This window comes from Acinonyx jubatus, chromosome B1 (genome assembly GCF_027475565.1).
Source record: "Acinonyx jubatus isolate Ajub_Pintada_27869175 chromosome B1, VMU_Ajub_asm_v1.0, whole genome shotgun sequence".
Lineage (NCBI taxonomy): Eukaryota > Metazoa > Chordata > Mammalia > Carnivora > Felidae > Acinonyx > Acinonyx jubatus.
The window spans coordinates 19,857,753-19,870,419 of record NC_069382.1 but is presented as its reverse complement, the minus strand read 5'-3'; the positions used below and the strand labels follow the sequence as shown (position 1 = coordinate 19,870,419).

General features: G+C 37.4%; 1 protein-coding gene across 26 annotated transcripts in view; it reads left to right on the top strand.

Annotated features, from left to right (window-relative positions):
* The window catches only part of PCM1 (pericentriolar material 1), an 82,942-nt gene that overhangs the window by 35,153 nt on the left and 35,122 nt on the right, over positions 1–12,667 (top strand). For all 26 annotated transcript variants that reach the window (XM_027077209.2, XM_027077204.2, XM_053216336.1 and 23 more), the window contains 7 exons: positions 260–450; positions 2,531–2,734; positions 4,062–4,281; positions 4,387–4,532; positions 5,050–5,240; positions 7,239–7,410; positions 10,105–10,463. In XM_027077209.2, coding sequence (XP_026933010.2) covers positions 260–450; positions 2,531–2,734; positions 4,062–4,281; positions 4,387–4,532; positions 5,050–5,240; positions 7,239–7,410; positions 10,105–10,463 — 1,483 coding nt within the window. The remainder of the gene's footprint in view (positions 1–259; positions 451–2,530; positions 2,735–4,061; positions 4,282–4,386; positions 4,533–5,049; positions 5,241–7,238; positions 7,411–10,104; positions 10,464–12,667) is intronic.

Genomic DNA, 12,667 nt, shown 5'->3' with positions numbered 1-12,667 from the left:
CTATTCTTTTCCTTTTTGTTTGTGTGTGATTTGTAGAAAACATAACTTTCTCTAAATAGTTGACGCAGTGTATTTGGCTACTACTTGTTTTTATTAAGAATTGATTGCCTCGTTTTTTCTCATCACAAAAATATTATTTTAACTGTGGATATCTTAGTGTAAAAAGGATAGAGGGAGAACAGAACTCTTTGTCTTATATTCTTTAAGGCCAAAACAAATCCAAGTATATTATACTAACTTGACTGACTTAAAATAACAGCTGTGGTCAGAGATGCGAAGACATGAGATGTTAAGGGAAGAGCTAAGACAGAGAAGAAAGCAGCTTGAAGCTCTGATGGCTGAACATCAGAGGAGGCAAGGTCTAGCTGAAACTACATCTCCAGTGGCTATTTCATTGAGAAGTGATGGATCTGAGAACCTGTGTACGCCTCAGCAGAGTAGAACGGAAAAGTAAGTGATGTTTCAGTCTTTTTCTTAACATTACCTACCTAAGGCATGTAGGATGGGCAGCTTCATTTCCCCTCTCAGCACACATCTGCTGTTTCCTGGAGGCTAGTGTTTGAGCATCACCTTAGTGGTTCAATTTAACTAAATCCAGCTGTTTCCTTTTCTAACTTCTCATAGCATCACCTCTTTTTTTTTTTTTTTTTTTAATAACTAAGGCACTTGATCAAATGGTGATACAGATTTTCTTGAGTATATAAGCCGTATTTTCTTAGTTATGTTTTAAGCTTAAAAAAGCGAAATGTTTGTTACTTTATAGTACTTACCTATCAGGCCAGAAATGAGCACGTTTTTTCTTAAAAATCTCCTGTCTGTAAATTTCCTAATGATTAGTTAGGAAATGTTTTATTACATGAAACATTTAGATTTTAGGGTTTACATTTGAAATCTCCATATTTAGAATATTTCTTAAAAATTGGCCATCTGTAATTTGGTTAGTTATCTATATAGGAGTATTCAGAGTCAACATTTTCTATTTATTTATTTTTAAATTTATTTATTTTTAAATTTATTTTATTATTATACATACATATATATTTTTTGAGAGCGAGCAGGGGCTGGGTAGAGACAGGGAGAGAGAGAATTCCAAGAAGGCTCTGCACAGAGTGGAGCCCCACACAGAGCTCAAACTCAGGAACCACAAGATCACGACTGGAGCTGAAACCAAGAGTCAGATGCTTAACTGACTGAGCCACCCAGGTGCCCCTCAGAGCTAGCATTTTGAAATTCAAGTTCGTTGGGACCTAACCTTTTGATATCCTCAGATGGCATTTCTGGAACATTGCATCAAACCTTATTCTCTTCCTCTTAGAAGAACTAAGAGGAAATAGGAAATAGGAAAATAGGAAATAGGAATACTATTTTGGAAATAGGAAAACTATTTTGAAGTCCCAAACTGTACTTTATTTATCAAATTATACCTACAGTGTTTTTTTTTCTGTTCTGAGTGAGTAACACACATCTAAACTTCAGAAAAGTTAGATAGTTTTGATGAACATCTAGGTTTGGGAACCACGGCTCTAGAATTGTGCTTTCTAGGGCGCTTGAGTGGCTCAGTTGGTTAAGCATCTGATTCTTGATCTCCACTCAGGTCATAATCTCATGGTTCATGAGTTCGAGCTCCGTGTGGTGCTCTGGGCTGACAATGCAGAGCCTGCTTGGAATTCTGCCTCTCACCCTCTCTCTCTGACCCTCCCCTGTGTGCGTTTCCCTCTCTCTCTCTCTCTCTGTCTCTAACTAAATAAGTAAACTTAAATTAAAAAGTACATATAGAGTTGTGCTTTCCAGTATGGCAGCTGCTGCATTGCCTATACCTATTAAAATTAAAAAAAAATTAAGGGCGCCTGGGTGGCTTAGTCGGTTAAGTGGCCAACTTCAGCTCAGGTCATGATCTCGCGGTCTGTGAGTTCGAGCCCTGCGTTAGGCTCTGTGCTGACAGCTTGGAGCCTGGAGCTGCTTCGGATTCTCTGTCTCCCTCTCTCTCTAGCCCTCCCCTGTTTGTGCTCTCTCTGTCTTTCAAAAATGAATAAATGTTTAAAAAAATTTTTTTTTAATTAAAAAAAAAAATAGCTCAATTTCTCAGTCACACCGGCCACATTTTAAATGCTCATTAGCCATGTGTACCTAGTGTTTACTGTATTGGATCCACGTACATAGATCATTACTACTCTTGCCGAAAGTTCTTTTCGACAGCTCTGATCTAGAAAACTGTCACTCAAGGACAAGTTAAAAATTGAAGGGCGTTTAGGAAGAATGTTCAGGGGGTTATGATTACTATTTTAATTTATTTGAAGGATTGTTTTGTGGAAGGCAGAGTAAACATATTCTGTATAACAGCAGTGGAAAGAGTACCATCCATTTTATTACTATGATTAAGTGAAATTGTATAGATCAGTACATCTATGCTTATGTATAAGTATACATATGTATATGTACACATATGGTACAATGTGTGGCACATAGTAGATGGTAACGTATTTAGCTAATCTCTAGAATGATCTCTTACTTTTTGTCTCTTAATCTCTAGAACAATGGCAACTTGGGGAGGTTCTACTCAGTGTGCACTAGATGAAGAAGGAGATGAAGATGGTTACCTTTCTGAAGGAATTGTTCGGACAGATGAAGAGGAGGAAGAAGAAGAGCAAGATGCCAGTTCCAATGATAACTTTTCAATGTATCCTCCTAACAGTGTGAATCAAAACTCTTACAATGTAAAGGAAACTAAGAATAGGTTAGTTTCACCGTTTTAACTTTTGGCTTAATTCCTGATGTTTCACATCTTTGTGACACTAAGTGCTTCTATGATTCTCTGAACCAGCGTGGTGTTCTTACAATTCAATTCATTTCTGACACTAACTACTTAGAATTAGGGCAGATGCCACAAGTCAAGGGCTCAGTCCCACAAGATTGCCCTCATTTCAGATGCCAGTTGTAATCCCAAGTCTCCACGTGCTCACACTTCTGTCTGACTTTGCTAAAAATTTGGGGGTTCCCACAAGCCCTATTTAGGTTTCATAATTTGCTGGAACAACTCATGAACTCAGAAAAGCACATTTACTTGCCTGTTATAAACGGTGCAAGTCAGGAAAAGCCAAATGAAAGAGGGCAAGGAATGGGTGGGGCATGGGGTCAGAACTTACATGTCCTCTGGGTGCGCCACCTTCCCCGCACTTCAAAGCAGCTCTTCTAAGCAGCTGTTAAGGGTTTTTTGTGGCAGTTTCATCACATAGGCACAATTGATTAAATCATTGGCCATTGCTGATTAAACTCAATCTTTAGCCCCTCCTGTCTCTCAAAGTTGAAGATGGGGCTGAAAGTTCCAACCCTGTAAACACCTAGTTGATTTTTTAGTGACTTGCCCATATCATGAAACTATCTAGTGCCTGCCAAGAGTCATTAGCTATGGTTGAATGAGTAGCAAAGACCTTCTACCTCTCAGGAGATGCCTAGGGTTTGGGAGCTCTATGCCAGGCACCTGGGATAAAGACCAAATACATTTTTTATTGTACCGTGAGAGTTTTGCCAAGGTAGATCCCAACTAGACTGGATCAAGATTCATAAGCTTTGATCTTTGCTCCTGTTTGGGGGAATTAAGCAAAACTAAAAATCATCGATGGTGACAAAGGCCTGTCAACAAAATATCCATTACATTGTTATTTCTAACAGTAAAATATGTTTCGTGAATAAAAGATGGTTAAGTAGTTCCACTTGATGGAATGTCATGTGGCTAAGTTTAAAGCATGAAGAGTGGAAACATGCTTGTAATAAAATGTTCATTTTGCAGAGTACAGGATTCTATGGACACTTCTGTGTAAAACCTAAGTAAAAAAAGAGTGAAAAAAACTTACAAATGATAATTGCACAAGGCTAGAAATCTGGCATTCCCTTTCTCCCTCCCTCAACCTCCCCCTCATTTTCTATACTTTTTGAGTCCTTTGAACTTAAACTTTGATCTTAAGAAAATACTGCTCTGTGAACCACAGTATCAGGAGTTTTTTGCCAGATTTTAAAAACCAAGTAATTACATACGATGACCTGATGCTTTAAATCTGTGTTAGGTGGAAGAACAGTCGCCCTTTTTCAGCAGATGGAAATTATCGTCCTTTAGCCAAGACAAGACAGCAGAATATCAGCATGCAGCGCCAAGAAAACCTTCGTTGGGTGTCGGAACTCTCTTATGTGGAGGAGAAAGAACAATGGCAAGAACAAATCAATCAGCTAAAGAAACAACTGGATTTCAGTGTCAATATTTGTCAGACTTTGATGCAAGACCAGCAGGTAAAGTTTTACTACAAAAGTAAATTTTTTATACCTTGCTTCTAAACCGTTGCCCATTTTTTCTCAAGTCATCAGTAACTGTTAGGACATTTTTTCTTTCCACAGACATTATCTTGTCTGCTACAAACTCTTCTCACGGGTCCCTACAGTGTCATGCCCAGCAATGTTGCGTCTCCTCAAGTACACCTTATAATGCACCAGTTGAACCAGTGCTATACTCAGCTGACGTGGCAACAGAATAACGTGCAAAGGTAATCTGTGATTAGAAGCAGTAGATCTGTATGGAAAATGCTAAAACTGAGCAGGGGTTTTCTAGTTATCTTCTGGGAGAAAAGGGCAGGAGCAAAATTGGATACTCCTACATTTTCAATTCCTGAGGATTTTATAAACAGTGACTTGCCCAATGTTCCCTTTTAATACCATAGACTTTTGGTTTTAAAAATTTGTAGGATTCAACTTTATGCTTCTATTAGGTGAGTTATATGCTATGTAAATTCTACCTCTGTGAAGCTTCCAGCATCAAAAATCTGTCAATTTCTTAGAGTTCTGCTTACTGTCTGATCGAAGTGACAAGTGCACTTCTTGTTCCAAAGGCCCAGTTACTGAAGTAAGCCTGCAGGACAAGCAGATGTTTGCTGTCACTCTCAAAACAGGCCATTTCTATTGTATGTTTTGAATCACTTTTTACATGTATTTTCTTTAAACCTACTTTAAACAGAAGATAATATAACTGACTTAGAAGTTAACTGACTTCTTAAATATTTACAGGTTGAAACAAATGCTAAATGAACTTATGCGCCAACAAACTCAGCACCCAGAAAAACCCGGAAGCCAGGAAAGAAGCAGTGGTGCATCTCACACCTCTTCTCCCAGTTTATTTTGTCCTTTCAGCTTTCCCTCACAGCCTGTAAATCTGTTTAACCTACCTGGGTTTACTAATTTTTCATCGTTTGCACCGGGTAAGTGACTGAAAACTTGAAAATAAATGCAAAGTGCTCGGGAATACTGTTTGTCTCTTGCATGGGTTTTTATCTGTCCCTTCTGATGTTGCAAAGAAAAACTTAAAATGGTTGCTAATGAAATTAAGCAAACTGCATATGAAGATTGCTTAGTCTTACACCTTTGAATTATTCAGCAACCATTTATCAAGGAGAAAGGGAATGATCCTCTCCCATGACTGCAACACACCAGGCACTGCGTAGAGCATGAGGGGAGTAAAGATGACTAAAGCAGCATTCTTCTAGAGGAGCTGCATGTCTTAGTAGGGAGATTCACAACTAGACAGAAGCTTAGCTTAGGCTTAGATTTAATTTATTTAGCTTAGGCTTTTATTCAGACCTTTTTTCTGCACCCGTTACATTTCAGATGCCAAATAAGTGACTGGGATTCAGAAGGGTAGAACTAATGTTTAAAGAAATTTAGAGTCTAGTGAGGAAGCTCAGGGTGTCAGGTGCTCAGCACAATGCTGTGGGTGCTGTAGCAGTGATGCAAGTGAGGTGAGGGGTCTGCTCTTTGTTGGGGCAAAAAATTGTCAGCAGGTTTCTTTTTTTTTTTTTTTTTTCTTCCAGAAAGCATATTATTTAAAGAATGAACACAATTTATTTCCAGGGAGATGAGAGAGGAAAGGGCTTTCTAATCAGTGTGACACGTAGAGTTACAAAGCAGTGAAACAGTAGATCATGTGGAGAATTTAGAAATGATTAAGTTTGGCTAGTGTTTAAGGCCATCACAGGGGAAGAGTAATTGATGTGGCTGGAGAGCAGCAAAGGCCTTCTGTACTGTGCAAAGAAGCTTAGACTTTCCATGGCCAACCCGAAGGGCCATTGAAGGATTTTGAGCAGGGGGTTAGCATGAGATTTCTATTTTAGGAATATTATACTAGTGATAGTGTTGCAGAGTTTTGAGAGAGGAGCTAAGAATATTGCTGGTGAAGAGAAAATTGAATGCTGCTGCAGTAATATTAGAGAAAGAATGATGGCTTGGTCCAAGGCATTGGCAGGAGGGGTACAGGACTAGGAGCAATTCAGAAGAATTCTAGAGGTAGAATACATTAGGTGATCAGTTAGATGTAGTGTGTCATGAAGGAAATGGAGTTGAAGGTGTTTGCCAGGGAATATAGGAGGAGAAAAGGGTTTGGAGAGCTGGATGGCTCTGTGAATATAAATAAAAAGAGCAGTGCATTTTCTTAGCAAGATTATAAAAGCAGTGGCATTAACAAATTTAACAAGCACTTTAGTTCTTGGGTATAAATATTGGCAACAAACGTTTTTTTGAGTAGATTTTTAAGTAACATAATATAAATAATTGCACATGTAATTCCTTTGCAGAAATATACTTCATACCAGTGTCAGCTCTGGGCGAAGACTATTCATTCTTCACAAAGTAATTTTGTGAAGACTTTTCTCACCCCTTTCTCTCCCCGAGTTGTTAGTAGCCCCCTCAAATACATCTGATATGGCACTGTATGGTAAAGGGTTAGTTTTGGTCTGTTTTCCCAGTTAAATTAGAGTGGAAAGAATAAACGCTTTGGAGTTGTGCAGACCTGAGATCTGAACTGCTCTTGCATTTACTAGCTGTTTAATCTCTGAGCCGATTTTCTCCCTGGTAAAATTAATACGATACCTGTGTCATGGCGTTGTTTTGAGCATTAAACAAAGTGACGGGTAAATGCCTACAGTAGAGTCCAGTATCCGGTCATTTGATAAAGGTCAGGTACTGTTACATCTAACTTTTAACTCTGAAGGGTGAGGATCATTATCCATTTTTGTATCACCAATGTGGAAAACCTAGTGGACTGAGCTATGTAAACAGTGATTGAACAAATGAATGCTAATGTATTTAATAGTTTTTTGTTTTGGTGGATTTCAGTGGCACATTTAATTAAAACTGTCTTTTAATTTTATATTTAGGTCTTCAGGCACTTTGTTGTTGTCTTATCCATTGCTTTTATTTATTAGGTATGAATTTCAGCCCTTTATTTCCTTCTAATTTTGGAGATTTTTCTCAGAATATTTCGACACCCACTGAACAACAGCAACCATTAGCCCAGAATTCTTCAGGGAAAACAGAATATATGGCTTTTCCAAAACCTTTTGAAAGCAATTCTTCTATTGGAGCAGAAAAACAAAGGTACTTAATTGTGAACATAATCCATTATATTCTTAAATGTCACTTTTGTGATTACATCTAATTATACATAATTTGAAAACATAATTAGGCAGGCTGCTTCTATTGTTCGGCTTGATAGCGTTGGGAATGTGAAACTGATAATCTGATCAGGTACCTCTCGGGCATACACCTACTGCTAACCCTGGTATCACAGTTTTGATCAGAGTGTCTTGTGCAGTTCATTTTGGAAGGAGAAGATGTGACCCATACAGTGTGTTTTGCCCAGGTTTGCTCTCTGTCTTTAAGTTCACTTTAGGGCTAGAAACTAATATTAACTTCTAGACGATAGTTATAAAGTGATGGCTCCTTGATTCATAGCTCCTGATTAGAGTAAATTCTTAAGGCCTATCTAAATGTGATGTGGAGTGTACTATTAGATCAGTGAAATATGGTATCAGTCAGAGTCAGGATATCTTTTTCTGTTTCTCAGTGTTATACATATACTTTTTTCTCACTGTTAATATTTTTTAATAGAATAGTCTTCCCAAATAAAACTTTTGACTCAAATAGTATAAAAGACTACTTGGTTTGAGTCCGATTAATCATTTAATATTTTTATAGCTTTTTTTCATGTGTGTGTTAATCTGGAAAATGGTTTTGATAGCCAGCTGGTAAAAATAGCCTTTTTATTGTTACTCTTATTTATTTCAGAAAAAACTTTTTAGAAGGATGAAAACTTAGACGTCAGTTCATTGTAGTATTTCTTCTGTAAGAAGTATCTCTTTGATTTTGTCTTTCCTAGCCCTTTACAAATACAGAATTCACATTACTTTTTAGTTATGGATTGGGCATGTCTTGGGCTCTTAAATAAACATTTTGACACTTTAATTATTAAATCATAGATTTTCTTACGTGATGACACAAAAACTCTTAGAATTCAACTGTTTATTAGACTCTGGGAATCCTATGGTTGACCTTCCTGACTTTTTCTTAGCTCTGCTAACCATTTTTTCCCATTAAACGCCTTATTGCTCTTTAAAATACTCCCTCGTCAGAGGCCTAACAGTGTTTAGGGCATAGTTGCCATTCAGAAATGATGGTTGAATGAATTTCCATCATAAGCAATAAACACTTATTCAAAGCTTTAGTGAATAGCTTTACTATTGGAAGGTCTTTACTTCATTGCTATCCATATTTTGTACATAATTGATAGTAAAAAAGGATGGATCTGGATATCTAGTATTACTTGAGATATTTGACCTACTTCAGATTAGACCTCCCCAAAATCTCAACTATTATTAGGTAGGTTCCCTGAATTAAATGGCTGGAGATAACAAGAGGTCACATGAAACATTGTAGTCCTGAGCTGGGGTCAGAAAACTTTTCCTACCTTAAAGGGCTTGATAATAAATACTGCAGACCATATAGTGCCTGTCATAGCCATTTATTTCTGCCATTTTTGCACAAAAGCAGCCAGAAACAATATGAACAAGTGACTGTGCTCCAGTAACACTTTGTGGGTGCTGAAATATGAATTTCATATAATTTGTGTCACAAACTGTTTCTCTTGATATTTTTTCAACCATGTAAGAATATAAGAATCAGTTTAGCTCCCAGGCCATCCAAAAACAGGCAGCAGGCTGAATTTGACCTGTAGAATATAGGTTTGCTAACTTTTGTCTTAAGTTGAATCCTATAGTTCAGTCTCCCAAATCACATTCTTCGGAACGCTGTTCGTGTCAGGTTCTATGATAAAAAGTTTTGGACATCTTGCTGACTATGTTTTCCTCTAAGACATTTATAATATCAAGCACATTGGCATGTTAAAATTTCTGAGAAATCCTGTAGACATACATATTTTTTTAAAACTTAGATGATCAGTGAATACCTATGAATATATTAAAGGATATCAGTGTTTAGCACACCATTAGAACTAAACTATATGTGTGGAGGAGTAAATTACCAGTTGCATGGACAATTGTTTTCACCAAATTCCAGTTCTTTCTGAACCGCTTTAGGTGACAACAGATCTGTGTGTGTTCCCAAACCCTCTGTTACACACAGCTCTTTCTCAGCTGTTCCTGCATGTGTTTTGGTTTTTCCTTGTATGTCCCATCCTTTTTTTATTTTTATTTTTATTTTTAATTTACTGATTTTGAGAGAGAGGGTACAAGTGAGCGAGGGGCAGAGAGAGAAGAGAGAATCCCATGAGGGGTAGGGAGAGAGAGAGAGAGAGAAAGAGAGAATCCCATGAGGGGTGAGGTGGGAAGAGGGGAGAGAGAGAGAGAGAGAAATAAAGGGGCGGGGCTCACTTGAAGGGAACTCCGGGACTTATGCTCACCCAAAGCATGATGTGGGACTTGAACTCACAAACCTTGAGATCATGATCTCAGCTGAAGTCAGATGCTTAACCAGTTCAGCCACCCAGGTGCCCTTTTTATTTTTCTTGCCCACTCTTTTGCTTCATGAATGCTAGATCTTTTGTTTGGAACTTTTGCCAATGAAAATGGTTTAATGAGAAGGATGTAATATTAAAGTTCAAAGTAATTTAGCACATTAGCATTCATAATACTTGCGTATTTAGTTTATTTCTGTAAAAATGTTTTTATATTCTGTTGATGTATTTATCTACCTAAATCTAGTAAACTGTATCTACAGTTTTCCAGTAAACATAGGAATCTGTTGTACCTATAAAAACTTCTTTTCATTGATAAGGAATCAAAAACAGCCCGAAGAGGAGGTGGAAAACAGTAGGACACCATGGTTATATGACCAGGAAGGTGAAGTAGAAAAACCATTTATCAAGACTGGATTTCCAGTGCCTGTAGAGAAAACTACAAATAGTAATCGCAAAAATCAGTTAGATACCAGCCGGAGAAGACGCCAGTTTGATGAAGAGTCTTTAGAAAGCTTTAGCAGTATGCCTGATCCAGTAGATCCAACAACAGTAACTAAAACATTCAAGGCAAGAAAAGCATCTGCACAGGCCAGCCTGGCATCTAAAGATAAAACTCCCAAGTCAAAGAATAAGAAAAGGCATTCTACCCAGCTGAAAAGCAGAGTTAAAAATATTGGTAAGTATTAAAATTTGTTGAGTATCAATCAGTGTAAATGTTAACTTTATTCTGGCATGTTGACATACTTAATTTCATTATAGCTAAATGGATAAACTATTCTAGACCTACTTGAATAAAGTAATTTTTAGTCACTTTTACAAATTTTTTAAATAAAATTTATCAAATAGTGTTGAATGTTGTAGCTATTTTAAGACATGGTATTCTTTTTTTGTGGTTTCTAAAGCTTCTTATATTTCCTGTGTATATGGTTACTATGAGCTTTGAAGATATTGTCCGTATCTTGAAGGTTATTAAAATTGCTGACGTGCCCTACTAAAAGCTGCTGAAATGCCCAAGTTTTAATGTTTCTCTTTTTTAATAGTACATCTTATCCTACATCCAGCACTTTCTGGTTACATCCTTGATTGATTCATTTAAAGAACTTTGGGCCTGTAACTACATTGCAGTCTTTGAATATCATAGATGAAACCACTTTTAAAACAAGTTTGCTCTTAGTCCTTTAGGAAATTACCCTTAGTTAATAAGGTAAAACATTTACCTAGGTTTATTGAATCTTGGCCATTGAGTATCTAATTAAAGTTCTTTTTATAGTGTTAACTGTGAGCCCCTTTAAAAAAATAGATATTCTATGATTTTTTAAAAATTTTACTCAAGTCTAGCTCTAGAATCTGGAATATTAAAGGATGCTCCTTCCAAATTTTCAGGGGATGCTTTTTGGCTGTGGCTCTGAGATGTTCTTCTGGGTTCGGGAGATAGTATTTGGTGCTTAAGAACAATGTATTGAGGGCATATAATCAGAAAAGTTTGAAAAATCACTGTGCACAGCTAACTCTTGGAAACTCACAATACATGCAAAGATATGGAGGTCCTAGGAAACCCTGTAGTAAAAATCCACTTGTAGATATTCACAGCATTCTTCTTAGCCTCTTATGGTTAATGAAACACTTGAGAACTCTGCTGAAAACTATGTATGTAAGAAAGAATAGGTGCTCCTTTATGTCGTTTCAGTTCATCATCTGTCCTTCATGTCCTTGCCTCCTACCGCTACTCCCATCTGAAGAGTCTGATTTGATTGCGAAGCAAGCAAATTTGAACAGGGATGATATTTTTCTCAGCACACACGTTACCATCCTTGAAAATATTTGCCCAGTTATATAGGTTTGGGAGGAGCTGATTTTACGTAGCAAATTAGTCACTGATTCAAATGAATGAAATCCAACGACGCTGCTTTCTCCAGGATGACTCTTGGTGCCACTGGAGGGTGTTTAAGTAGATAGATAATGAACTGTGGCCGTTTTTAGGGAGTGGTCCTTTGGGTGACCCAGTCAACGTTTTATTCTCTCTTACCTTGCTCCCACAAAAATGCTTTTTGTCATGCAAACAAATGAAGAAACACGAACATTTATTTTCTAGCATTTTCTCATTCAGCCGGTTAATATGAGTGTGCTAGGGCAGTGCTTCTTAAACTTTACTGTTTCTCCCTTGGGAATCTTGTTTAAAGGCAGATAGATTCTGTCTGGGTGGGGACCCAAAGATCTGCATTTCCATCAAGTTCCCATTTGTTGTCGATCTTGGTTTGTGGACTTCACTTTGAGCCAGCAGGTTCTTAGGGGACTCGTAAGCCAATTAATGGCCATGTCTACCTAAGCCTAGAAATAGCTGGTATATTTCTATTTTTGAAACCCACTTATTCTAAGGATTGATGGTTTTGTATATGCAATTCAGCTTTTTTGCTTCAAGGCAAAGGTTGACATTCTGATCTATGTGGTCTCTTCTAAGTATAAAAATACTTGCCAGAAACATACATACACGTTTGTTTGACAAGCATTCAAAACCATCTGTCAGTGAGAGCCCTACTTTAAGGCACACACACAAAAATAAAAGACTTGATAGCAGAATCTAATACATGTAGAGTCAAACTAATAGGGAGCAAAGTCAAATTAGTCAGCTAAACCCTTGCTATTCAAAGTGTGAACCAAGGACAGGCAGCATCAACATCATCTTGGAGCTTATAAAAATGCGCTCTTGGGTACAACCTTGTACCACCCGAATGAGTATACGTTGTTTTTCAGTGTGCATGTTAGCAAGATTCCAGATGTTTTGTTTTGTTTTTCTAATTTTTTTAATGTTTATTTTTGAGAGAGAGCGAGCGAGTGAACAGGGAGGGGTATGGAGAGAGGGAGACACAGAATCCAAAGCAG